The 27,760-nt window shown below is 43.8% G+C and overlaps 1 protein-coding gene across 1 annotated transcript in view; it reads left to right on the top strand.

Moving 5' to 3' along the window:
- Positions 1–4,730, top strand: part of FSCN2 (fascin actin-bundling protein 2, retinal) — an 18,911-nt gene extending 14,181 nt beyond the window's left edge. Inside the window, exons 3-5 of the mRNA XM_027850046.1 lie at positions 2,371–2,492; positions 3,233–3,400; positions 4,478–4,730. Of these exons, the coding sequence (XP_027705847.1) occupies positions 2,371–2,492; positions 3,233–3,400; positions 4,478–4,683 (496 nt within the window). The 3' untranslated portion in view covers positions 4,684–4,730. The remainder of the gene's footprint in view (positions 1–2,370; positions 2,493–3,232; positions 3,401–4,477) is intronic.
- Positions 4,731–27,760: the final 23,030 nt, after the last annotated feature.

Genomic DNA, 27,760 nt, shown 5'->3' with positions numbered 1-27,760 from the left:
AGAAGAAGAAGAAGAAGAAGAAGAAGAAGAAGAAGAAGAAGAAGAGGAGGAGGAAGAAGAAGATCTGGGATTATAGCTCAAGGAGATGGTAGAGCCCATGGAGTTTTTTCAGGATGAAGGAAATTTAGATGTGTTTGCAGGCAGTAGGAAAGGGAGCTGTAGCTAGGGAGAGATAAAAAATTCCAGGAGAGCAGTGATAATTGGGAGGTGATCTCCTGGAGAAGCAGGAGAGGGTGAGAATCAGGTACAGGCCATTGCAAGAAGGGTTACCTCAAGCAATTCATCAATCAACAAGTGTTTAAATGTCTACTTTGTGCCAAGTACTGTCCTAGGTGCTGAGGATACAAGTACATAGAATACAACAATCCCTATTCAAAGAGCTGACATTCTAATGAGGGAGACAAAAAGTATATATAACAATATATAGACCTATGTGAATATATATGCATGTATGCATACAACATAAAGTAAACAAATACAAACACATACACAGTAGTTAGATGCACGAGGCTGTTTGGGAGGAGAGGCGTTAGCAGTTAGGAGGATCAGAAAAGGCTTGAGGCAGAAGATGGTACTTGAGCTGTATCTTTTTTTAAGGCAGTTGGGGTTAAGTGACTTGCCCAGGGTCACACAGCTAGTAAGTGTCTAAGGCCTTCAAAGCCCTTCAAAATCTTCCCTCAGTCTACCTTTCCAGCCCCATTGGACATCATTCCCCTCCAGCACTCAGAGACCTAGCCAATTTGGTCTTCTCTTTCTTCCTCACATTCAACAATCCATCTCTGATCTCTGTGCCTCTATAATGACTGTGTCTCAAGCCTGGAATGTTCTCCTTCCTCATCTCCACCTCACACAGTCCTTTTCTTCCTTTAAGACACAGTTAGGTGGTACAGTGGATAGAGTACTAGCCCTGGAGTCAGGAGGACCCTGAATTCAAATCTGGCCTCAGAAGCTTGACACTTTCTAGCTGTGTGACCTTGGGCAACCTTGATTGCCTCACCAAAAAAAAAAAAAGCTAGACAGAGAAAATTATATTTTATCCTACAGGCAATAGGAAGTCCCTGGAGTTGTTTGGATAGGGAAGTGACATGGTCCAATCTATGCTTAAGGAAAATTAAATTAAATGTGTAGAATGGAGTTGGATAGACAGAGACTTGAGTTGGGGAGACCAGTTAGGAGGCTGTTGCAATAATCTAGGTAAGAGGAGATGAGGGTGGAGAGAAGTGTTCAGGAGATGTTGTGAAGGAAGAAACTGCCTTGTGAGGAAGGGGACAATTTTGTCACCCTCACCACTACCATCTTCTTCACTATCATCTTCCATGCTAACACTGCTACCTGATCACTGCCAGCCATATTAGTATCACTACCTCTATTATCACAGTCACCAAGATTACCTCCAAATGAACATCACCCAATCACTGTCATCTCTGTCACCATCACCACCACCATTGCCATCACCACTACAACCATCACCATCATACCACCATCAAACTCACCACTACCATCTCAACTACAATTATCACTCTCACTTACGCCAGCCTCACCCTCATCAAATTACTCGTATCCACTGTCACCTTCAGCAGTAGCATCCATAGGACCTAAATAGCCACTTCTCCCTTTTCTTCTGAATCCTCTGCTAGGTAGGCCCCACCCAGTGGTGAGGCAGTGTTCTCTGTCCCAAGGCATTACCTAGAAAGTAAGGTAGAAGGGAGGATGGTACCTCAACCTAGGGAAGAAATAGCAACTCTGGGGGGCCAGGTGAAGGCAATTCCAAGGGGTATGAGGAGCTTGGAGAAGGGTAGATGGCTGGGGTTGACACCACAGGTGAGGGTAGACAGAGACTTCTCTTCTACTTTCCCTTTGAGGTAAGGTTGTTGAATCCAAAGGGAATAAGGAAAATGGACTTGATTCCAGAGTCCAGAGCTATGATCTGAGAGAAAGAGTAGGGGAAAGAGACCTGAGAGGGGACAGCTCCACTCACAAGGTTAGGGCAAAAGTTCTTAACCTGGGGTCTTTATCTATTTTGATAACTACTTCAACATGATTGGTTTCCTTTGTATTCCTTATATTATTTTGTGAATTTTAAGATTATATTCTATGATATCCATAGGCTTTGCCAGACTGCCAAAGGGAACCGTGACACAAACAAGGTTAAGAACCCTCAATTTAGGGAGGCATTCTCCCATCTCCACCTGATATAGTGATTTCAAACCTCTGGGCTAGCCCTGGACCTGCTCTGATTTTCCTGGGATGAAACAGACCTGCTGCATGGCCCCAGGCAAAGGAGGACTAGGTGGGTGGTGGGGCAGGCAAACGATTATCAGACCCCCTCCCCAATGCCACCAACTGTCTTCCTCTTCTCCCCCTCCCTAGTGCTGCCAAAACCATGTTTGAGATCGAATGGCGCGGCCGAAGAATAGCGCTCAAGGCAAGCAACGGGCGCTACATCTGCACAAAGAAGAATGGGCATCTAGCGGCCATCAGTGACTTCATCGGTGAGTGCCTGCCAGGTCAGGATGTCCAGGGAGGAGCCTGAAAGCCTGCAGATTTTAAAGTCCCTAGCAATGCCTAGCTCGTCATTCAAGCAATGATAGATGATAGGGAGGAGGGTGGGCAGGAGAGAAGAAAAGAGCCCCTACCTACTAATCTATTTTATTTTTTTATTTTTGGCTAGGCAATGGGGTTAAGTGACTTGCCTAGGGTCACACAGCTAGTAAGTGTTATGTGTCTGAGGCCGGATTTGAGCTCAGGTCCTCCTGACTTCAGGGTTGGTGTTCTATCCCCTACCTACTAATCTAGAGGCAGCTAAGTGGTGCAGTGGATAGAGTGCCAGGCCTGAAGTCAAGAGTTCAAATCCAGCCTCAAGCACTTACGAATTGTGTGATCCTGGGCAAGTCACTTAACCTCAATTTACTTCAGGTTCTTCAACTGTACATGCAGAATAATAACAGCACTTACTTCCCAGGGTTGTTGTGAGCATCAAGTGAGATAATCTTTGTAAAGCATTTAGTATAGTGCCTGGCATATAGTAGGCACTTTATAAATGCTTACTCCTTTCCCCTTCCCTTCCCTACTAACCTCCACCAAGGCACACACCTCACCAAAGTGGGCTTACAAGGTGAACCCTCCCCAACACACACACACACACACACACACATAAGGACAGGTAAGTGTAAAGGGGGGTGCAAGGTAAGACATCCCCATCCCCACAGCAGTCCTCCTCTCCTTGGCCCAGGTGAGGATGAAGAATTTATCATCAAACTTATCAACCGACCCATCTTGGTGTTAAGGGGCAACGATGGTTTTGTCTGCCACCATCGAAACTCCAATCTGCTCGACACAAATCGATCCGTCTATGACGTCTTCCACATCAGTTTCAGCGACGGCGCCTACCAGATCCGAGGTATAGCTTTGGGGTGGGGAGCAGGGGTAGGGATCAGAACGGGGATTGAGGCCACACTGCGGGTTTGGTGTTAGCCAGGAGTCTCCCCGCCTCTCCACTCCCACCCCTATCCCCACCCCTATTCCCCATTCTGGCCTGCACAAGATGGTGAGGGAGAGGTGGAGTAGCAGTCTGAGGAATCTGCTGTTGGATCTACTTTTGCTCTGGCATTCTTAGAGAATCACAGTGAGACAGTTGCTCTTCCCCCCACCCCACGCCATGCTTTTTCTCTTGTGCTGTATCAGTGGAAAAGGAATGGGAAATAAAGGACACACCTACTGGTCCTGCATCACCCGTCACTGGCTGAACGAGCTGTCTATAAGCATCTGGCCAGCCAAATATGATGTAGCTTCAAATCAGAACCACCAACGGCTGAAGGAAAACTTACCCAGCCAGTGACGTTGGTAGGAGGAAACAGAGAGGGCATTAGTTTCCTTCTCATAACTATTTCTGGGATTTTTGTTAATGTAAAGTTACTGCTTCCACCCCTGATATGGATAGAGATAGGGATAAAACCTAGGATTGGAAAAGGGGCTGGGGCTGAGACAGAAATGGACAGAACCTAATCTCACTCTTGGTGACCCAGCTGTGAATGATCTACTTGCTCAGGGCCTGGTAGGAAAGGGCTGGCCCCCCTCCTGCCACAGAAAGGAATCACACAACCTTTTGTCCCCCACCTCCACCCCACAAAAGCCACTGCACTGAGCACCAGAGATAATGAGGAATGTGATGGGGCTGAGAGGGGCAATGGAGGACTGTGCACCTGGAGTTCACAGGAAGAGTCTCATCGTCCTTAATGTCACCATGCATAGACTTTCTAACCCCAGACAGCTCCAGTCCCATCCCACTGGGTCAGCAGTGTTCAGAAGGAGAAGGCAATTTGACGGAGGTGGAGATGAGAGGAGCCAGACTGGGAGGAGAGAGAAAGGAAGGATAAAGTCCGGAGGGAGGAGAAGGGAGGAAATGGGACAGAAGCAGGGGTGGGAACCCCTAAGATCTGACCCATTCTGACCCCCTTGACCCCCACTCCACCCTCAGGCAGAGGCGGTAAGTTCTGGTACATAGCCAGCAATGGCAACGTATGCAGTGATGGAGAGAGGTCAGAAGATTTCTTCTTTGAGTTTCGGGAGCGGGGTCGAGTGGCCATCAGAGGCAAAAACGGCAAATACCTGCGGGGAGCCTCGTCAGGCATGTTGAAGGCTGATGGAGATTCCCTTGCCTGTGCCACTCTGTGGGAGTACTGACTCCCATCTACCTGGATGAACCACCTCCAGCACCTCCCAGGAAAGAAGCAGACGCAGGGAAGGAGCCTGGGTATCTCCCTGGGGTGGGGTGGAGTGGTGGTGGTGGTGGTGGTGGGGATACCATCCCCTCCTCTTCTGACTGCAGCACACAATGCATGATCATAACTTCCCCCTTCCCCCATCTCCCACATAAAAATTCTGTCCGAGATTCGTCTTTCTCTGGTTTCTTGACATTCAATGCCCACCTGCTCTGTGTCTCACATTCCATGCCCTGAAAGGCAATAAGATAGTCTTTCTAAAGCAAGTCAGACAAATTCTGGGAAGGCTGCCTGGCCTTCCTATGATGGCCATCATCACAACGTTCAGGGTTTCAGGTCATTACTACTCCCTTCCTCTGTTCCCAGGAGAAATATACATAGCCAAAGTTCACCCACAGATGGCTCTCCCACAGGAATAGGCCCCATTATCCTCTAGGAGTGATCTTACCCCACTTTCTGTGTTGAGCTTAGAGAGCTCTGAGGGGCTGTAGCCTCCCAGAATCCCCCTTGGCTCATCAAGGTGACCTGAGGATAAAGGACACAGCCTGAGAAGAGAATGAAATTAGAGTCGGAAGCGAAGGGGGAGGAGGGAGGAGGACAGGGAAAACTGAACCTGTCAGAATTCCTGGGAGAGGGGCAGCTAGGTGGCACAGTGGATAGAGCACTGGCTCTTAAGTCAGGAGGACCTGAGTTCAAGTCTGACCTCAGACCAAATACTTGATGCTTACTAGCTGTGTGACCCTGGCCAAGTCACTTAACCCCAACTGCCTTTAAAATTAAAAAAAAAACAATAAAAAACAAAAAAAAAAGAATTCCTGGGAGAGAAAAAATGGGCAATCCCTGAGAGGAACAGAGCCTGCAGAGAAGAGGGGTGTGGCCAGAACCAGGGCCAGGGCTGGACAAGTCAGCTCTGTACATTCCACTGGCCCAAGTGTCTCCCTGACCTGTCCAGTTTCCTCAATCCATCCCATCCACAGCTTTCTTTTCCCTACCTCTCTTGTCTCCCTTTTCTCCCTAACCTGCTCCTTCACCTGGCTGGAGACCTCGTTTCTCCAATGCCTACTTTGCTAAGGGACCCTGAGGCCTGGTCCCCTGGGATCCTTACATCAACTTCAGAGGACAGCGCCAGGGCCAACACCTGTCTCCCTTCCCCCTTTCCAATGAGCTCCTAGTCTCTGGGGTCTCAGGGAAGACAAAGAAAGTCTGGGCTCTTCTTTCCCTTGGGATTTTGAATGTCAGCTTCACATTGAGGTCTCCCCATTGCGATACCAGCTGGTACTAGTACTAATAATCACATTTCCAGAGTGTCTTATGAAGAATTTTCTCTGTTAGACAGCAAACCCACTCCTGGCGTGGTTTCCCTGTTCTCCATCCCCTCCCTAGACACACTTAGAGAATTCTGAATCCCTCCCACTTTACTGCAGATCACACAGGCTGCAGTATACCCAGGGACACCTCTCAAAGACTTGCCAGCTTTGGCTGGCCTGAGGTACCGACCCATGTGTGCACACACCACCTTGGGCACAGTCACTAACTTCACAGCATGTTATATACATCATATATCCCATTCCAGCCCTCATGAAACTAGAAGTCATCCAATCCAACCCCCTTGTTTTACAAGTGAGGCAACCGAGGCCCAGAGAAATTAAGTGATCTGCCCAGGCTCATCCCCAACATTGAGTCAGTATTTGGACCATTCCCCCAAACTGATCCAGGCCCTCCAGAATGTAGATTGAGGATAGCTCTTTACTCAGAAAGCACTTGGGAATATTTGTGCAATAGATTCTATGTGAGGATCTAACAGGGTAATTTGTGTGGGGTGGCTAGGACAGCCTTGACTGTGGGTGGGTTGGGTGGGAAGGTTCTGGAGCTCCCAATCCCTCCCTTCACAGTCTGCTCTGAGTTCCAGCTTGCCTGTGCCTCTCTGATTATCTCCAGGGTAACCAGCTGTACTGTGATCCACAGAGATATGGCAGAGCCAGGAGAAGGGGAAAAGGCTGAAGTCAGAATTCCTTGGATAGGAATTTGGGGAACATCCATTCTGAGTCACTCCTGGGCTCTGGAAGAGGGAGAGAGGCGTGAAGAGCTAGTCAAATAGTCAACAAGCATTTATTAAGCACTTACTACATGCTGGGCAATGGGCCGAGCACTAGGAATGCAAAGAAAGGCAAGAAATAAGATCCATGCTTGTAAGGAGCTTTCCTTCTAATAGGAGAGACAATATGCAAACTACATACACACAAGATATATAGTGTATAAATGGGAAGTAATCTCAAGGGGAAGGGCCAATTAGGTGGAGCAGTGAATAAGGTACCAACCCTGCAGTCAAGAAGACTCATCTTCCTGAGTTCAAATATGGTCTCAGACACTTACTAGCTGTGTGACCCTGGGCAAGTCATTTAACCTTGTTTGTCTCAGTTTCAGGTCTGCATTTGTAAGTTCTTTACCTGGAATTCCCTGTGTTAATGAAGTCAACAGGGTCAGTAATAATAATAAAAACTGACTCATAGCACGTCAAGGCTTACAAAGTTCCTTACCAAATTCTCCATTGGATTCTCCCTCCCATTCTGAAAAAAAATTCCTATTTTACCATTGAGGAAATGGAGGTTCAAGCAGATGAAGTCATTTGCTTAGCATCACACCCTCAGTGCCTTGAGACCTTGGGTCTTGAGCCCAGATCTTCCCCAAACCAAGTCCAGGGCTTTATCTACCATGACACTTTGCCTCTTTACTAGGAATCTACCTCTTTGGGCCTACTTTACCATCTGTTGAAATAGAAGAGATGATGTCTAAATCTCATAGTTGCCTGGACTCCACATGTTTGGGCCACAGGGTAGTTCAGGGAATGAAGGAGCCAGTTGACTGTATTCTAAAGGTGGGGTTCTTAGGATTTACAAGATCCATGAAGAGATTTCAGAGTCCATGAACTTGTTTAGAAAAAAAAAAATCTTGTTTTCACTAACTGAAATTTAATTTCACTTTCACTGACTTCCATTTTTGAAAAATATTATTCTGAGGAAGGGTTCATAGGCTTCCCAAGTCTGCCAGAAAGGTCCAAGACACAAAGAAGGTTAAGAACTCCTGCCAAATGAATGAATGAACAAACGAATGAAGCATTTATTTAATGCTTACTATGTACAAAGCACTGTGCTAAGTTCTGGGGACACAAACAGAAAAGTAAAGCAATCCCTGCCCTCAAGGTGCTCACATTCTAAGGGAGGGGGGGACAACACCTTCAGAAAGTTTTAGCCTCAAGCCAGATGGAAAAGTCCCATGGTCCTTAGGGTGCAGTGGCAAAACAGGTGTTAAAGCTTCTTCTTTAATGCCATTTCCACTGATAAAATCATATCAATTTCTGATGTTGAGCTATCTGACAGTGTCAAGGACTTTGGTGGCCAGAACTTTCCTTTCTGGGTTTCAAGTAGCTGGGGCTGTTAGCACTGGAGAACAAGGCCAGAAACACAGGAACCCTCAGCCAGGGATCTAGTCAATTAAATTAAATAATTATTTTAATAAATGTGTGCTCATTATGCCAGTTGGATTCCAGTGGTTTCTATCCTAGAAACCTCAGTTTCACCACCTGTAAAATGAGGATCCTCAAATTTCATGCCAATATAGATTAGCTGGTACCTCCACCAAAAGGTGGCAATGCCCCCTAGTTTTAAACTTCCCTATGAACTGTGTGGTGGCAGGACTAGACCCTAATCACTGAACTCTAGAATCTTCAGGTCTACCTTCGCCCAAACTCAATCTTCTGACATCTGTGGACTTTAATCACTGGTAAATTGAGCCCTTTTTCACCAGCAAACAATTTCTATTTGAAGGCAGCTAAGTGGTACAGTGGGTAAAGTGTTGGACCTGGAGTTAGAAAGACCTGAGCTCAAATTCAGCCTCCCACTAGCTGTGTGACCCTGGACAAATAATTTTCTTTTAAAATTATTATTTATTTTTACATTCTTTTTTTTAATTTTGAGTTCCAAATTCTTTCCCTCCCTCAATGCCCCCAACACAGAGATGGCAAGTAATATCTTAATTATACATATGAAATCATGCAAAACATATTTCCATATTAGCTGGATAAATAATTTAACCTCTGTTTGCCTCAGTTTCTTCAACTGTAAAATGGGATTAATAACAGCACCTACCTCTTAGAGATAAATCACTTAGCACAGTGCCTGGCACATAATAGGTCCTATATAAATGTTTAGCCCCATCCCTCAGAGTTTTGGCTTAAGGAGCTAAGGATCCCTCCTTCTTCTCTCGAGTATGAGAGTGGGGAGAAGCTGCAGCAGGAGAGGAGCCATACACTGTGTCCCCCACCTCACCCCCTTCTACCCTTGTGACAATTTGAGTGCTGAGGACTTCTCCGAATCGCCCCATAGCACAGAACAGTAGAATGTCCGAGATGGAAGGGACATTTGATCATTGAACAATTCAGTGAAGTGACTTGCCCAAGGTCACCTCGCCCCAGATGTCTCTGTCTCTCCCAGTGATAAGAGGCACCCCATCTTACCACTTTGCCAAGTCTGAAATTAGTTCACTGCCCTAGGGCCACGTCCTCTGGAGAGCGAAAGGTTCCCTAGGCCCTCTCCACGGATCAGATCTAAGTCACCCAATAGGATGCAAATCTATCATTTATAGCTGTGATTCTCCGGTCCTGAGAGTGTTAGAGGAGCGCTGGGGAGAAAAAAGAAGAAACCTGAAAAGGGTTTGCTCCGCCCCTGCCGGAGGGGTGGAGTGGGGGAGCTCTCTTAGAACTTTTCCCCGTCTGTGCACGGAGGGAAACTGAGGCACAGAGATGTAGGGCATCCTTCACTGCGACTGAACCAGGACACGTGGAAGCCCACTTCCAACCTCGGACCATAAGGAAAACCGAAGGGATCCCCTTGGACCTACGGTTCAACGCCCCGGAGGCCCTGCAAGAGGAGTGAGGGGGAAGCAAACGGGGTCCTGGGGCTCAGCTGCAGATGCAACCACGGCTGCTAATGGGCTGAACGGCATTGAAGCTGGAGCTGGTCCTTGGAATCAGCTCAGCTGCTTCTCAGACCAGCAGGGACCGGGAGAAGGAATTTAAAAGGATCTCCCATTGGGCCCGGGAGCCTTAAGAGCAGAGTGGGGGTTGGGATGACCCCCCTCGGCCTCCTCTCCCCCGCGTCCACAGAGGTTGGGCAGGGGGGAGGCCTCGTGCTGAACTCTAAGAGGGCTGGGAGTAGGTAGAAGGTAGTCTGGCGCGGGGAGGTATCTTATATCACCAGCCTACGAGGCCACCCTCGGTCTGAGATCGGGGTGTGGCGGTTCTGCAGGGTAGGGAGTGGGTTGTCAGGACCAGCATCCCAGGGATTCGGCTTGGGTGTGGAGGGGAATGGGGGTGAGCCAGAGAGACTCATTACCATCTGCCCTGCCAAATCCAGCCTGAAGCAAACAGCTGTCTTGGCCTCAGCTCTCTGCACCCCAAGGGAGGACTTAACCCCAGCATCCTGGATGCAGCCTTATCCCCTCTCCCTGAGAAGATTCAATGTGAAAGAAATTAGGCTATAACAAAGTGACAGAAGGTAAGATAGGGCTGCTACTCACTCCCAGCAACCCTCATCTTTATCATTTGGTGGGCTGGACTAAAGGAAAGGAAGATGCTTAGGTGTATTTCTTCTCTCTCTTTCTCTTTCTCCCCTCATTTTTCTTCTCAATTACGTGTAAAAATAATTTTTAACATTCATTTTTTAACATTTTGTGTTCCAAATTCTCTCCCTCCCTTCCCTTCTCCCCTCCTTGAGGGGGCAAGCAATTTGATATCAATTGTACATGTGCAGTCATGTAAAACATATTTTCATATTAGCAATGTTGCAAAAGAAAACACAAATCCCTCAAAAAACCCAAGGGGAAAAAAGAAATGTTAAAAAGTATGCTTCTATCTGAGTAACTAGGTGGCACAGTGGCACTAGTTGTGTGATTCTAGGAAAGTCACTTAACCCTGTCTGCCTCAGTTTTGTCATCTGTAAAATGAACTGGAGAAGGAAATGGCAAACCACTCTAGTATCTTTGCCAAGAAAAATCCCCAATAGGGTCACAAAGAGTTGGACACAATGGGAAACAATTCAACAACATGCTTCTATCTGCATTCAGACTCCATCAGTTCTTACTCTGGAGGTGGATAGCATTTTTCATCATAAGTCCTTCAGAATTGTCTTGGATCACCATAGTGCTGAGAATAGCTAAGTCATTCACAGTTGATCATCATACAATATTGCTGTCACTGTGTACAATGTTCTCCTGATTCTGCTCACTTCACTTTGCATCAGTTCATATAAGTCTTCCCAGGTTTTTCTGAAAGCATCCTGATCATCATTTCTTACGGCACAATAGTATTCTATCACAATCACATACCACGACTTGTTCAGCCTTTTCCCGATTGATGGGTATCTCTTCAATTTCCAATTTTTTTACCACCACAAAAAGAGTTACTATAAATATTTTGGTATAAATAGGTTCTTTTCTTTTTTCTTTGATCTCTTTGGGATACAGACCTATTAATGGTATTGCCGGGTCAAAGAGTTAGACACAGTTTTATAGCACTTTGGTCACAGTTCCAAATTGCTCTCCAGAATGGTTGGATCAGTTCATAACTGTACCAGCAGTGCATTAATGTCCCAATTTTTCCACCTACCTTCCCAACATTTATCATTTTCCTTTTCTGTCATCTTAGACAATATGAGAGGTATGAGGTGGTACCCTAGAGTTGTTTTAATTTGCATTTCTCTAATCAATAGTGATTGAGAGCATTTTTTCCCATGTGACTATAGACAGCTTTGATTTCTTCTTCTGGAAACTGCCTTCATGTCCTTTGACCATTTATTATTTGGGGAATGACTCATAGTCATATATTTGACTCAGTGCTCTATATATTTGAGAAATGAAGCCTTTACCAGAGAAACCTGTAACAATAAATTTCCTAATTTCTTTCTTTCCTTCTAATCTTGGCAGCATTGGTTTTATTTGTGCAAAAACTTTTTAATGTAATGAAAATTTATCCATTTTACATCCTGTAATGCTCTCCATCTCTTGTTTGGTCATAAATTCTTCCCTTATTCATAGATCTGATAGGTAAAATTTTCTATGGTCCCCTAATTTGCTTAAGATATCACCCTTTGGCGTGTTTCTTGAAATGAGATCCGAAAGATTGGGCTGCTTTGGGCTCTCCTCCTTTCACTTTTTTCCACTTCAGGTATCTTATCTCCTGAGAGAAATCCTCATTTAGACTTGGGGTTCCACTGTGATGTAACATAATGTGCTATTTTGTGGGAAAGTCAATTAGCATCTACAGCTATTTCTGAAGATTCGTAGGATCATAGATATAGAGCTGGAAGGAACCTTAGGGTCCACTGAATCCAACCCCTTCATTTTACAGATGAGGAAACTGAGGCACAGAGAGGCTTATTCAGATACTCCCTTAATATCATTTTAGTTCTGAAATATCTTCTCATTCCCTGTAGGAGGCTTGGTAATAAGGCTCCAATTACTTTCTGAAATCCTTGTCTTACAAGGAAATTGAGGAAAGTCTATATACCCAGCAAACAGCTAAAGTTTTTATTTTTCTCCTCATATCTCCTAGTATTTCACAACTCTCTACATTATCATCAGTAGCTCCCCAATCCTCTCTATATCATTATGTCTTAGGTCAGAAGGTACTCCTTTAACCAAAGGTCCTCTTTGTGACTTTATCTACATTGCTAAGTACCAAGTCTCTAGAGATATAGCAGACTATTCACTAGCCTCCACCCTCCCTTAGTAATAAGTACAGTAAATATTATTCCTTAAATATCCCAAAGGTCAAAAATTATATCACAGAAACCGGTCTGATCCATAAGGGAAATGCTTTGGAAAAATGACTCCAAAAAATTGCAGATTTTTTTATCTCTAGAGGATTCCTATGAAACTAGGGTATCCAACAAGAAATCCAGGAATGGACATTCTTCAGTGGGTTGCAGCTAATACAAAGGGCATTAAAATAAATCTGGATGAGTCCCCAAAGAATGTGACATGTGTGGGAATGGCACCTCTCTCCACAACTCTTCCTTCTTCTCTCTGTACTGGGTTGGATCCATCAAACGGCCTGCACTCGCAGTGGCAGATAGGGTGGCCACACTGATACAACTCAGTTTCAGGATTCTAGGGGGTAACCCTGGTGTGGAGAAGCTATACATCTACTACTAATAACTGTAGCTCCTGAATGCCCACTGATATGCTTCACATTTAAACAAATTAGCCAAGATGATATCATTGAATCTTATTCATGAAACATTTACTAAACAAAATGCAAAGAAAAATAACCACATGGCAAAGAATTGGAAATTGAGAGGATGCCCATCAATTGGGGAATGGCTGAGCAAGTTGTGGTATATGAATGTGATGGAATACTATTGTGCTATAAGAAATGATGAACAGGTTGACTTCAGAAAAACCTGGAAAGACTTGTATGGTCTGATGCTGAGTGAAGTGAGCGGAGCCAAGAGAATGTTGTACACAATCACAGCCACGTTGTGTGATGACTAATATTGATAAACTTAACCCTTCCTGGCAATACAAGGATCTAAGACATCTCCAGAGGCCTTGTGATGGAAAATGCTATCCACATCCAAAGAAACAACTATGGAAGTTGAATTGCTATTTTTTTTCTCTTCTGTTGAGTTCTGTTTCCTCTTTCTGATGGTTCCTCCTATTGGTTTTAATTTTTACTTACAACATCACTAATGTGAAAATATGTTTAATATGAATGTAAATGTATAGCCTATATCAGATTGTGTGCCGTCTTGGGGAGGGTGGTGGGGAGGAAGGGGAAGAAAAATTTTAAACTCAAAAGCATATGGAAGTGATTATTGATAAATCAAAATAAATTAATAAAAAAATAACCACAACATAATAGTCAGTAAATATAGGTTGGTTGCACTCTCCCACCAATGCACAATGTAGGCACGCACACAGTGGAAAAACTAGCAGGTAGACACATGAGTAGGGAAACACATGTTCAAGGCAACTTACAACTCTGGACTGCAGGCCATGATATCCTTTTTCTCCTCAGAAAACAGAAAACCACAAATTGCCTTCTAGGTGGACTGATTCTCTACTGTTATTCCATTCAAACCATTCAATTAGGCTCTTAAGGCAGTGTTATAAGTTTTTTTTTAGCAAAAAGATCTTTATAACTATTCAGACATATTATCTTATTTGAGCTCTTAGGGATTCACCTCCCCCACCCCACCAAGCCATGGAAAACAAGTCTCTTCTTTCCCCAGCTAGCTCTGATAAACAGCAGAGGACACTTCTAATCTGCTCTCAGCAGCAAAGCTTTTCCTCCAATAATCTCAGTTCCCAGTAACAGACTCCTGTCAGTTAACCGGGGGTGGGGGGTGGGGGAATTGAGGGGTGGGGGGTGGAGAACGTAGTCTTTAGACTCTTTCAGCTATCAGTTCAGCTACTTTTCTATTAGCCAGCCACTCTACTGAGCTCGACTGAATTCAGTTCCTTTCAAGCAGCAAGGGGAAATCTCATTTCTGAGCCTTCTACTCGGGTGAGCTTAGCTCTCTTTAAGCATCGAGGGGCAATCCCTGCTCTGATTTTTCTGTTTCTTTCTTGACTTCTCTGTTGTGCAGGCTCTCCTTGTGTGAAGTGACACACCTCTATCTTAGGGCAAGAAACTATAATTCACTTTTCTGTAGATATGCTGCATAGGCAACTGTCCCATATTCACCCCCAAATTCTAGCTATCAGGGTCTCCCAACTATCAAATTCAAAACCCTAATAATAGTCATGTGTAAATTAGCTGTTGGGGAAGAAGAGGTTTGGCTGGCTTTAATTTCAGGAAGCATGTTTCTCTGAGTGCTCCCTCTTTTCCAACCTGTACTTTTCTCTGACAAGCATCTTTCTCAGAGATTCTCTAGAACTGTCTCTATTTCTGCCTATTCCCACAAATAAAACTGTCCAAATGCAAAAGATACAGTACATCATGTTCTCTCACTCTGTCCCTTACCCCAAATAGCATTGTGATGCAGAGATCTCAGGCAGAATACCTAGTTTTTTCCCAGGGGTCACTGTCACTTCAAGCTTCTCTAAGTGAATGTTTACAATGAACCCTTTTCCCACACTCTTGTTTCAGGTTGGGGCTGACCAAACTCATCTAGGTCTAACCAAGCCAGTTGGGTGCCTCATGTTTGGAATGGGAAAGAAATGAAATACTTATAGTCCTAATTTCCAAGAGTCTAATAGCTAATAACAGGGGAAAGATATTCAGATCAAGAAAAGGATGTTCAATAGAGACACAGTTGAGTCATTGGGTAAAGTTTTCTGGTTGGTTATGCTACTGCTATGTTGTATGAAGACTTGAGGGAAGAATTCCAGCCCCTCCTAGTGTCCTGGCTGGTTTTATTGCTGCTGTCATCATTTACTCAGATGATAAAGAATAGTAAATTCCTTGAAACAATTAAACCATAGAGACAGTTTCAATACCTTATAAGGAAAAACTAGCCTAACCTGCCTGTGATAGGGCCTAAAGATATTATTTCCCCCATACCTGTCCATCAGAAAGAAAAGACATTTACTTTATCTTGGAAGCTCGGAAGTTAGGTTATGGGATCCCCTCCCAGGAGAAGGGAGTGAAGGGTCTGTGTGGGTTTCCACAAGGTTGTAGAGTAGTAGCAAGAGCTCTGAACTTGAAGGCAAGAGGATCTGGGTTCAGATTCTGCCCCAGACACTAACTTTATGATCCTGGGAAAGGCACAACATTTCTGAGTCTCAGTTTCCTCATTTATAAAATGGGGTGGCTGTGAACCTGCTTTGTTTGGTGCCGAGGTTTTGTACCAAGCCAGTGTTCTCCAAAGTTGGGTATGTGAACCCTAGAGAGAGCACAATATGGTATATTAAAGTACAAGAAGAAAATATTAGAACTTCTGTTTTTATGTAATTTTTTCTAAGAGAAGAAAAAATTAAGCTTTCTAATATTTAATTTATGAACTGATACTGGCATTGTCAGCCCAGATATAAGATGCTCAAACGTCACATATGGTATTTAAGGTATCCTGTGGGAACTCCACAATAGAGAGGCGTTGACAACGCTGCTCTCACTTTTGCTTTCTGCATATTATGACATATTGCAGTATACAGATGCCCAGTTTAGAGAATTTACAGATTATATTATCTAGTTTTAAACTAACCCTCATAAAATGGACAAATGGCTTAAAAAGATTCCTTATAGCTTCCCTAAATTCATTTAAGTCTTGGCTAACATCCCACCATCTGCAGGAGCCTTTCCAGACCCCCTTAATCTTAGTGTCTTCCCTCTGGGACTATCTCCAATTTATCTGGTATATATCTCACTTGTGGGGCAGCTAGGCAGCAAGAAGATAGAGTGCCAGGCCTAGGGTCAGGAAGACTCATTTTCTTGAGTTCAAATCTGGCCTCATACACTTCCTAGTTGTGTGACCCTAGGCAAGTCATTTAACCCTGTTTGCCTCAGTTTCCTCATATGTAAAATGAACTGGAGAAGGAAATTAGACCACTCCAGTATCTTTGCCAAGAAAACCCCAAATGGGGTCATGAAGAGTTGAACACAATTAAAAAATGACTGAGATCCTGTTTGTACATAGTTGTTTGAATGTTGTCATGCCCATTAGACTGTGAGCTGCTTGAGGACAAAGGCTGTTTTTGCCTTTCTTTGCAACCCCAGTACTTAACAACATTCCTGGTACAATTCCTGGTTAATAATGCTTATTGACTGGTTGCTACAAAGAAACTGATGACTAGAAATAATACCAGTATAAACAAATGAGAAAAATGATAGGCCTGATACTTCTACTAGTACAAGCTCTTTGTCAGCCACATTATAAAGTAAAAGCAATGATTTAATCAGATCTGACTAGTTGACCTCCAAAAATTCAAAATTATCAAACAGATTATTTGAAAATATGGGTTTATATCCACTGTCTTTAACAATAAGCTTTATCATAAGGACATATTTATTGTGCCTTGAGATATTAGCTAATGTACCATCATTAATTGCACTGTTTAGAATGCAGAGTTGGGGGGCAGCTGTGATAGAACACCAGCCCCGGAGTCAGGAGGACCTGAGTTCAAATCTGGCCTCAGACACATAACACTCACTAACTGTGTGACTCTGGGCAAGTCACTTAACCCCAATTGCCAAACCAAAAAAAAAAAAAATATGTCTCTAAAATGCAGAGTTGGGATCTGTGCCTGTGGAGGGAGTATGAAGTTGATTGGGTAGTGGCCTTGGAGTCAGGAAGACCTAGGTTCAATTCTCATCTCAGAAACTTAAGATCATTTTGGCAGCTTGGTGGATTAGAGTAGGAAGAGATTTGAAGCAGGGAAACCTATTAGAAGTCTATTACAATAGTCCAGGCAAGGGGTGATGAGGGCCTGAATAAGGGTTGTAGCTTACAAGTATGAGTGGAGAGAAGGAGATAAATATGAAAAATGTTGTGAAAGTAGAAAAGACAAGATTTGACAATGCATTGGATATGTGGGATGATACGAGCAATGAGTTAAGAATGATATCAAGGTTATGAGCCTGGGTTACTAGGAGGATAGTGGTGCCCTGGACAGTAAAAGGAAAGTTGGGAAGAGGGAAAGCTTTGCGGTAGGGGGAGAATAATAAATTCTGTTTGGGGCAGATGCCTCCTGGACTTCCAGTTCAAAATGTTTTAAAAAGTATTTGGCGATGAGGGACTAGAACACAGGAGAGCATTGTTGTGGTTGTTATGAAGTTAGTGTCTGAGGTGAGATTTGAACTCGGGAAAAAAAGTCTTCCTGACTTCAGGCCTGGCACTTTATCTACTGTACCACCTAGCTACCCAGAACAGATATTAGTCATCAGCATAGAAATAATCATTGGAACCCATGGGAAATTATGAGATCACCAATTGAGACAGTAGAAAGACAAAAGAAGAGGGCCCAAGACAGAGTCTTGGAGATTCACATACGATTAGTGGGCATGATCTGAATGAAGATGAAGCAAAGGAGACAAAGAAAGAAAGGTCAGATAGGCAGGAGGAGAATCAGGGGAGAGGCACGTCATGAAAACCTAGAGAGGAGAGAATATCCAGAGGAGGGTGATTGAAAGTGTCAAAGGTTGCAAAGAGGTGGAAAAGGATGAGGACAGAAAAGGCCATGAGATTTGGCAATTTTGAGATCATTGGTAAGGAGGCCATTGATGGGGGAAAAAATTCTCCATATAAATACATCATAAATTTATAGTAGCACTTTTTGTGTTAACACGGAATTGGAGACAAAGGAGATGCTATATGAATATTATGACACTTTATTGTGCTACAAGAAATGACAAATGTCATGAATGTGATGAATACATGGAAAGATGTTCATGAAATGATGCGGTGTAGTAAGGAGACTCAAGAGAATAACATACATAATGACTACAACAATGTAAGTAGAAAGATCAACCACAAAAAGTCAGAAGTGAATATAGCAAAATTATAAAGATCAAGTGTGGCTTGCAAGAAGAGAGAGGAGAAGACGCTTGTATCCCACCTCACTGCAGAGATGGGAGATCCACAAGTGTTGTTTGTACGTTGCACTTATGTTCAGACTTCCAATATATTTATCAATCATGCTGATTTTCCTCTCTTTTTTTGTCTTTAAAAAATGAAATTTGTTAAATGGGCTGGATTTTTGGGAGAGGCAAGGGAGGGATTCTAGGGGAAATTAAGGTAATGTTTGAAAAAAAGGCATCAATAAAAAACTTTTTTTTTTAAATGTTCACTTGGTAACTTTGGAGAGAACATTTTCATTTGAATGATTAGGTCACAAACCAGAATGCACAGAGCTGATAAGGGAGAAGAGAGAGAGGGAAGGAACTTAGGGTAGACAGTTTGTTTAAGCAGGTACACTTATCTTTTCAGTTTATATCAATACCAGCAGATAGTGGGGTTTGTTTATAACTGTGGCATAATACATGTTCAAGTTTCCAGGAAACAAATTCATTATTTAAATATAGTATAGGCAGCCTGTTTAATGTTTTGATGACATTCCAAATATTACCAGTTTTTGTGGACTGTAGGGTTTCTCTACGGTCTTAAAGTGGCACAGTATCAAACAATTCTTTAATAAATTGTTTGTAGAGGTACCGTCTTCCAATCTGGTGGGAACAGAGAGACAGGAATCATTCAATCAATCAAAAAATATTTATTAAGTGCCTACTATGTGCTGAGAAAACAAAAAGAAGCGAAAGACAGTCTCTGCCCTCAAGGAGCTTACAATCTAATGAGGGGGACAACATGCAAAAAAATATACATATAGATATATATAGATATACAAAGCAAGCTACATGTGGTGGCAGCTAAGTGGTTCAGTGAATAGCGCGCTAGGCCAGGAATCAAGAAGACCTGAGTTCAAAGCTGGCCTTAGATACTTCCTAGCTGTGTGATCCTGGGCGAGTCACTTAACCCTGTTTGCCTCAGTTTCCTCATCCATAAAGATGAGGTAGAGAAGGAAATGGCAAACTACTCCAGTATCTTTGACAAGAAAACTCCAAAAGGGGTCATAAAGATTTCAGGCATGACGGAAAAAGGACTAAACAACAACAAAAGCTTTATGCAGGATGAATCATTACTGTTGTTGCTGTTATTTGTCCTTCGTTCTTGAGGAGGACCATGACATCAAGAAGGTGATGCCATGACTTGCAAGTGAATTGGATTTAAGTGAGGGAGGGCTGTGCAAAGCCTGGGTCCAGGGGCCAGTTAAAGATCGGGACAACTAGAGAAGGCTCCCTCAGGATAAATAGGAAATAGTTAAAAGAAGGAAAGCTTTGGAATGAAGAGGGATTAAGGCAGGCTTCCTATAAAAGGTGGGATTTTGGTTGGGACTTAAAGGAAACCAGGGAGATAAGAAGTCGCAGTGGAGGGAGATCATTCCAGGCATGGGAGACAGCCAGAGAAAATGCCCAGATGGAGTGTCTTGTTCATGAAACAACCAGGAGGCCAGATAGGTAATGTGTAGAAAAGGTAATGTTCATATATGTATATACATACACACACATATACATATATGTATGTGTATATAGGTACACAGATATACATATACACATTTATTTATTTCTTTATAAAATATGTGCAGCTTTTTGCCATAATTAATTCAAAGTTTTAAAGGCTAAGCCCAATTCTTTAATTACCATGTTCAGGGGACCTCAGAATGTCCATTCATTTCTAATGTCAATTTATTTGGAGGCTTAAAATTCATAAAGACGTTTCTGCCTCCTGAGAGCTGTCTTTTATCTAATTCGTTCCCTATAAAGTCACATTTGTTCTACCAGCTGTTAGGGAGTCACTAGTTTGGGATCATGATCAGTGTGCCTGCTGCATATTTAATTGCATTTAAATTTTTTTTCTCTACTTCTTAAGGCCTCTTGTACTGTTTAGCAAAACCAAATTAACTCTTGACTTGCCAGGGTGTATACATTTTCAATTCATTGGCCAGAGGGAACACCAAATCTCCCAGACAAATGTTTAAGCAATTATAGCACTCAGATCAAAAGGAGTTCAATCCCTTAATGTTACATATGCATCACACTCTAGGTATCATCCCCAAGTATTTACTGCACAGCTTTATAATCCTTTCTAATATTGTAATGCTCAGGACTCATCATGGCTTTCAGACAGGACTAATCAGATCCACGGCTATAAACTTGGATAACCTGAGGTATTACCACCAGCTCTAGTCAGTCAGCAAGCAATGATTGAGCACTTACTGTATGCTAGGCACTGTGCTAAGTGTTGAGGATATCAAGCTCCCTGCCCTCAATACGTCAATCGAATAGGGGAGTCAACATTCAACCAACCATGTACATTCAAGATATACACAGAGTAGAAAAAAGAGAACCTCGGAGGGAACACCCTAGCAGTTAGAGAGGATCAGCAAAGGCTTGTTGCAGAAGGTGGGATTTGAGCCCAGTCTCCAAAGAAGCCAGAGAAAGCAGTAGGTGCAGGTGAGGGAAAACATTGAACCCTCTCACCCCTGGACAATTCCAACAGTTTCTTAATTAGTTGCTGAGCCAGAAGCCAATGACTCAGTGGACCTACGATAAAAGACGGACCCATTTCTCTGCCACTCCGGCCCTTTCCTTGGGTTAAGGGTGTGAGGGCTGTTCTGAGTTGTTTCCCGGCCCCTAACAACCACCAGGCCTCCGTGCTGCTACGGGCACACGTTCTGCTTAGACAAGCTTTCACCTAGTCCTCAGTTCTTTTGCCTCTCTTGTATTTGTTCTTTTCTGATCTTATGTGAATGAATGTCCTGAGATGGACGTGACCGTGCCTGGGAGGAACTGTGAGTTCAAGAGGTAAAGCAGCTCTGGGTCCCCTCAGGTTGAAGCCGGCTGGTGGTAGGGAAAGCTCCTGCTTTGGAGAAGTTGGCCACCTACGAGAGGACTTGTCCAAGCCTGGCCGTTTTACTAGCAGTTGTAAGAACAGTTCCTAGCCAAGGTGAAGTGTAAAATTATACCTAAGAAGCAGTACTGAATATTGCTTTGTGTTCAGATGGGGTTTAAGTACTGGCCTCCTTGCAGATTTTAACAGTAGTTATAAGTTAAGTTATTAAATCCTCTTTTAAGTCTGCTTTCATTAATGGGTGCTTGTAAGTATTGTATTTAGCATTCCTTTTGGGTAGAGGATAAATTAATTGTATCTTTAGTATTACTTTAATGCTTCCCTTTGGTGGGACCCTAACCCAAGCCTTGAGTAATTTTTTTTCCTAGGAGCATGGGGATGAGGGAGGATTTAAAAAGTCAATTATTGTGAGAAATATTAACCAATTGGGATAATATTTGCAAAAAGCACTTAGCCCAATGCCTGGCCCATAGAAGGTGCTATATAAATTCTTATTCCCTTCCCCCTATCTTCTTCCCCTAATCCTTCTCATTAAAGGCAGGCTTTCCCAGAACTGAACCAGGGGGATAGAGTATCTCCAACTCTGGAGATGACCCAGTACTGGTTCTTTTGTGCTATGAAGGTATGATTAGTGGGGCATAGGGACTTAAATCATGATTGGAATATTCTAGAAACAAGTACTTCGAGTTTCGTAGATATTTTCCATTTTTCTGCCTCAAAGCAGTATTTCTTCAGTTTCTTCAATTTAGCAACACCTAGTCTACCTTTTGTGGTAATGTCCAGTTTTCTAGAACCACAACAAAATATGACAGGACTAGGAACCTGATTCCACATAGGATTATCAGGAGGATCAAATAAGGTAGGATATGTATGATGTGTATGCTGTGGCCTATCTCAGGGCCAGGCAGGCTACATCTGTTTCTTCTCCAATGTCCTTGGCTCAAGCCTCCACTAATGTGTTCTCTCCATTGTTAGGGAGATAGTGACTAGCACCTCAATTTCATTTAACTATTTTAGTATCAATTAGCTTTTAAAAAGAGATATTTCTTTCAAAGATACATCAAGAACAATCACATAAACATGCCCTTTCCTTCCCCCAACTCCTTAGGATGCATACTCTCCCAAATACCACTTTACTCTCTGATGGGGAGAAAGCTCATAACTTAGCTCAATTCCAACCCAGCACTGGTCCTACCAAGTTAATGTCCAGATGTGACATGATTCCTGGAGGAGACCTCATTTCAGCTTTCACTGGCCTAGGGTCCCAAACTTTATTCTATCTGAGCATTGATGCCACAGAACTCAGTTTGGACTCTGACCCCTGGATTCCTGTGGCTTACTCTCCTGACTTTTCAAAATTCCCAAGGTCAGAGACTCTACTCCCTTCATCAGACGTCATGAATGACTTACTGACATTTCCAACCTACCTCCCTCCCCGCCCAAGAGCATGAGTCCAAAAAGAGGAAGGAGTCGAAGTTGACAGGCCTGTGTGAACACCTCTGCAGCCAGTCAAAGAGCCTTCCCATTACCAGCCAAAAAACAGTTATGGAATGTCTACATATGCTTCACGGGCTCTCCATGGTACTTCCCTTACACTTCATCATAATTCTCCCAAAAGAAATGTCCCTAGCACCTTCCATACGGAGGGTATGTCAGCCAAGCAAGCTACGTGCCAAAGCCCCACGACATATGTAAAGTGCTCTGCAAACCATAAAGCTCTTTATAAATATGAGCTATTATTATCATCAGGGGATGAGGGTGGAGGCTGAGAGACAAAAACTGGACAGGGAAATTAGCAAGGGCCTTCAGAAGCCACCTTGGCCACTCCCTTTCTCCAAAAAGAAATCTGGAGGCTATCAGAGATGTAGCAAGATGTTGCCTCTTGTCTGCAAGCTAAAACTGTAGAGGATGAAGGGATCCAGAGGAAAGGCAAGGCAAAGGGAGAACACACAAGTCTATGAGGAGAGCAAAGAGGCGTGGCAACAAAGACCGTAAGCAGACAGTAGAGGCCAAATATGGAATCAGGGCTAATCCGAGGTATGCATTGGGAGTGGGGGAGGAGAGGGAGCGTTTACCTTTGCCTTCCTTCCAGGTGGCAGACACTGCAAGGATGGAACGCCCCCTGCTGGCTACCTGGTTACAGCCGAGGCTTCCGTCAACTGCTCTCAAGGTGCTCTTTATTACAGCGTTCTAAGGGCAGAAACTGTCTCAAGAATAGTGGTTCTCCTCACCTCGTAGCTCGGAGAGAGTAAGGAAGTGCCAACTCAAAGCAAGAGAGTGGGAGTGAGGAGTTGTAAATCAGGGACTTAGCTGGAGCCAGTTGGAACCAGGGAGGGCCAATTGTTAAAATTTCAATGTGAAATTCTTAATATTTGCACCTTGGAAATTGGCAAACATTACAGATCAGGGCATGATTTATTGTACTGCTGATTGTCTAAACTTAAGAAAGAGATGGAGAAAACGATAATAATGCAGATTAAACTTAAAAGTGTGTCATGCAGGGGGCAGCTAGATGGCACAGTGGATAGAGCACCGGCCCTGGATTCAGGGAGACCTGAGTTCAAATCTAACTTCAGACACTTGACACTTACTAGCTGTGTGACCCTAAACAAGTCACTTCACCCCATTGCCTAGCAAAAAAAAACAAAAAAACAAAAAAGAGGGGCAGCTAGGTGGTGCAGTGAATAGAACACTGGCCCTGAAGTCAAGAGGACCTGAGTTCAAATCGGGCCTCATACCAAACACTTGACACTGACTAGCTGTGTGACCCTGGGCAAGTCACTTAACCCCAATTGCCTAAAGATTAAAAAAAAAGAAACAAACAAAAAAAAGTGTGTCATGCATTTTCAGAGAGCCTGTTGTTAAAACAATGACCAGATATAATCTACCTGCTGTACTCACACAGACTGGAGGGACTAGAGGATAGGACAGGAAGGGGGCTGATCTGGAAGGGCAGAAATAAACTAGAAAAGGTACATTGGCCAATGACAGGTCAAAGGAAGGTGGAGGGTAGAGGCTATGAGTAGTTTGGTCAAAATGATCTGCATCTGTGACCTACTGACCCCTGAAGGGTCGGTCAGAGGTCATGAAAAAAACTTGGACATGGAGTCAGAAGTCTTGGTTTAGAAAAGTCTTTCTTCTAATACTTCCAGCAGCTCTGTGACTCTGTCATTTCACAGTCTGTGTTTCCTCATTAACAGTGGTAACAGATACTTTGCATCTCTACTGACTGCTTCACAGGGTTATAGTTAAGGAGTTGAACAAACGCTTATTCTTTCAAAAAACATGGAGCCTTTACTAATTATAAGATGCTGCACAAGGTACTAGGAAATATACAGAAATAAATAAGATCCTGTCCCTTTTGGAGAAGGTGCACACACCTCATTCCAGCCTGACCCCTTCGTCCATAGTTCAGGGATACAACCCTTTAGTCAAATGTCCCAGAAATTTTCTTTGCAAATATTGTAGCTCCTGCTTCCTCAGTAGCCACAGTTATTGAAGAACCGAAAAAGAAAGTTCTCACCACCTTGTCATTGTCAAATGATTCAACATTAGAACATTAGAACAACCTTAGAACCCAATAAGGATGTAATGGAAACTAATGGAAGATCTATTACCATTTGCTTTGCCATCACACTTTAGGCATCACAGGGCTTTTCCATTTGACTTACAGCTGAAGTCTCCTCTATATGCACTTTTCTATTATTATCCCCAGTTCTTGGCACATACTAAAGACATTAGTAATAAATGCTTTTTCGCTTATTCTGAAGTTTTCAAAGTGTTTGCACTTTGAATGCACCAGACATTGGTGCATTTGAGTCTCACAACAACCCTCAGAAGTTTGGAGCTACTGAGTGGCTTGCCCAAGGTCACACAGCTAATAAGTATCAGAGCCAGGATTTTAACCTAGGTCTTCTTGACCCCTCAAATCTAGCACTCTCCGAATTGTGCCCCACTGATTCTAGATAGAGCCTGGAGACCGCTGGAGCTGAGTGAGTGACACTTGCACCCTGCCTTTGCTGTGGATCTTGGGTATTCCACATGGTGGCACTGCTTGGGCCAGGCAGGCTGCCCTGTGTGGAAGGTGACCTTGGTAGAAGAGGATGGTCATGGTAACCGGGGAGCTAGGTGAGGGAGTGGCTAGCAGCTGGCACTCCAGGGATTATGGGAACACCCCATCCCCCACCCCTACAGCAATCCTTATGACATTGGCTGCCCCCAGCTTTCTCTCTTACTCTGCATTCTAGGAGGTAGGATAAGACAAACACCCCTCTAACCCTAGATAAAATTGCCTATAAACACCACAAGAAACACAAAATGCCCTGGGAGAGCAGAGGACTGAGAGATCACTTCTGGACAACAAAACTAAAGAGCATTTTCACAAAGGAGGTGGCCTTGGAGGTGGGCCTAAAGGAGGTAGGGTAGGGATTTGTCAGGAGGAAAAGGTGGAAGAAATTTTAGGTGGAGGGAACTGCGTGAACAAAGACAAGGAATTGGGGAATCAAAGGGATCTGTCCCAAGAATGGAGAGTTGTCTGGTTTGGCTGGAATGTGGGGCATTTTAGATTAAAAAGCACGGGACAAACAGGACTTTGCCCGAGGACACTGACATGAAAGGAGAGAGGGCCTTCCCCCCAAGGCAACCACCTGTTTTACCTGAGGCCCCCCCCCCCACCATGTGCTTGGGGCCTATTCCTGAGGTGCATCTCTTCTGGACTGAATTCCTTCCCAACCCCCACTGGGGAAAGGGCCTGACCACTCCCTCACCCAAGGCCGTGCACCTGAAATCAAATTGAAATCAGCATGCAGCACTCCACAACTGTTTTTTTCTGATGTATTGTCAGAGACAACTGAAAAGATGGGCTGGAACCAAATGTTAAAGGGCACTGAATGCCAGGAGGTATCGGTGGAGGCAAAGGTGCATTCTTCGGGAGCAAGGCCAGCTGACCAGATGAATGTAAGAATCAAAAAGGAAAATATCATAAATTCATGTTTCTATAATAGCAGCTACGTGGCCCAGTGGATAAGAGTGCTGGGCTTGGAGTCAAGAAAACCTGAGTTGAAATCCAACTTCAGACATATGCTGTGTGACCTGGGCAAGTCACTTAACCTGTTAACCTGTTTTCCTCAACTGTAAAATGGGAATAATAATAGAATCTGTTTCAAAGAGTTTTGTGACTATCAAATGAGATACTTGTAAATTCCTTAGCACAGTGCCTGGCACGTGACTGATGTTGTATAAATGCTTACTCCCTTCCCTTTCCCCCCAGTATAATTTTTTTGGGGGGGAAGGAAAAAGGCTGCTACAGGGGATCAGGAAAGACCATGTAGGCAGCTCTTGATACTAGCCTTAAAGGAAAGCAGGGATTCTAAGGGGTTAAGATAAGGAAGAGATTCCAGGCCAGGAGGACAGTGAGTACAAAGGCACAGAGATGGGATGTGAAGGACTGTGTATGAGGAAGACAGAGGCGGCCAGTTTGGCTGGACCAGTATATGGGTAAGGGAATCAAGGTGTAATAAGGCTGAAAAGGTATGTGATGAGGTCAGATTTTGAAGGGCTTTAAATGCCAAATGCAGGACTTTATATCTGATCTTAAAGGTAATAGGAAGTCTTTGGAATTTTCTGAGTGGGGAATTTACATGGAAAGACCTGTGCTTTGAAAAATCACTTACGCAATTGTATGGAGGACCCATTAGAGAAGGGAGACACTTGAGGTCAGGAAACTGATGAGGGTCAAGTGAGGACCTGAATTAGAGTGGTGTCTGTGTGAATGGAGAGATTTTTTTTTTTTTTTAGGCACTTGGGTTTATGTGACTTGCCCAGGGTCACACAACCAGTGAGAGTCAAGTATTTGGTCTGAGGCCGGATTTGAACTCGGGTCCTCTTGACTTCAGGGCCGGTGCTCTATCTGCTGCGCCACCTAGCTGCCCTGTGAATGGAAAGATCTTGTGGAAACACACCAAGACCAGGCAACTGATTGGATACATGGGGTGAGTGTTAGTTGAGGAGCTGAGGATGACATCAAAGTTCTGAACTGATAATGGTGCCTTCAAGAGAAATAGAGACGTTTGGGAGAGAATTAGATTGTGGGAGAAAGACAATGAATTCTGTTGTACACATGTAGAATTGGAAATACCAGATTGAAATGTCCAATAGGTAATGTGTGATGTAGGACTGGAGTGCAGGAAAAAGGAAAATGAGTGTTGTTTATGTAGACTGAAGAATCATCTGCATAGAGACTGATCATTGTCAGTCAGTCGATAAAGTTTAAGTGCTTACCCCGTGCCAGGCATTGTGCTAAGCCCTGGAAATAAATACAAAGGACAGTCCCTGCCTTCAAGGAGCTCATAATCTAATGGAGGAAGGTAACATGTAAAAAAACTGAAAAATTGGGAGGTATGGTATCCATCTTGGGGGCATGCTGAAGACCTGTATTCAGGTAAGAAATGATGAGATGGGCCCCTTCCTTAGATAGAGGATCTGGCAGGAGCTCTCTGATGTCTGCCCTCTCATTTCCAGTCAGAGGGAGGGTAGGCAGGGGTCCCAGGACCAGGGGATTCTGAGGAGATTTGAGTTTTCAGGAAACCCATGGGAGCTGATGGGATCACCAAGAATGTAGAAAGAAAAGAGGGCCTGGGA

Source organism: Vombatus ursinus, unplaced genomic scaffold, assembly GCF_900497805.2.
Source record: "Vombatus ursinus unplaced genomic scaffold, bare-nosed wombat genome assembly UNPS02008996.1, whole genome shotgun sequence".
NCBI lineage: Eukaryota > Metazoa > Chordata > Mammalia > Diprotodontia > Vombatidae > Vombatus > Vombatus ursinus.
This window is presented reverse-complemented; position numbering and strand designations above follow the sequence as displayed.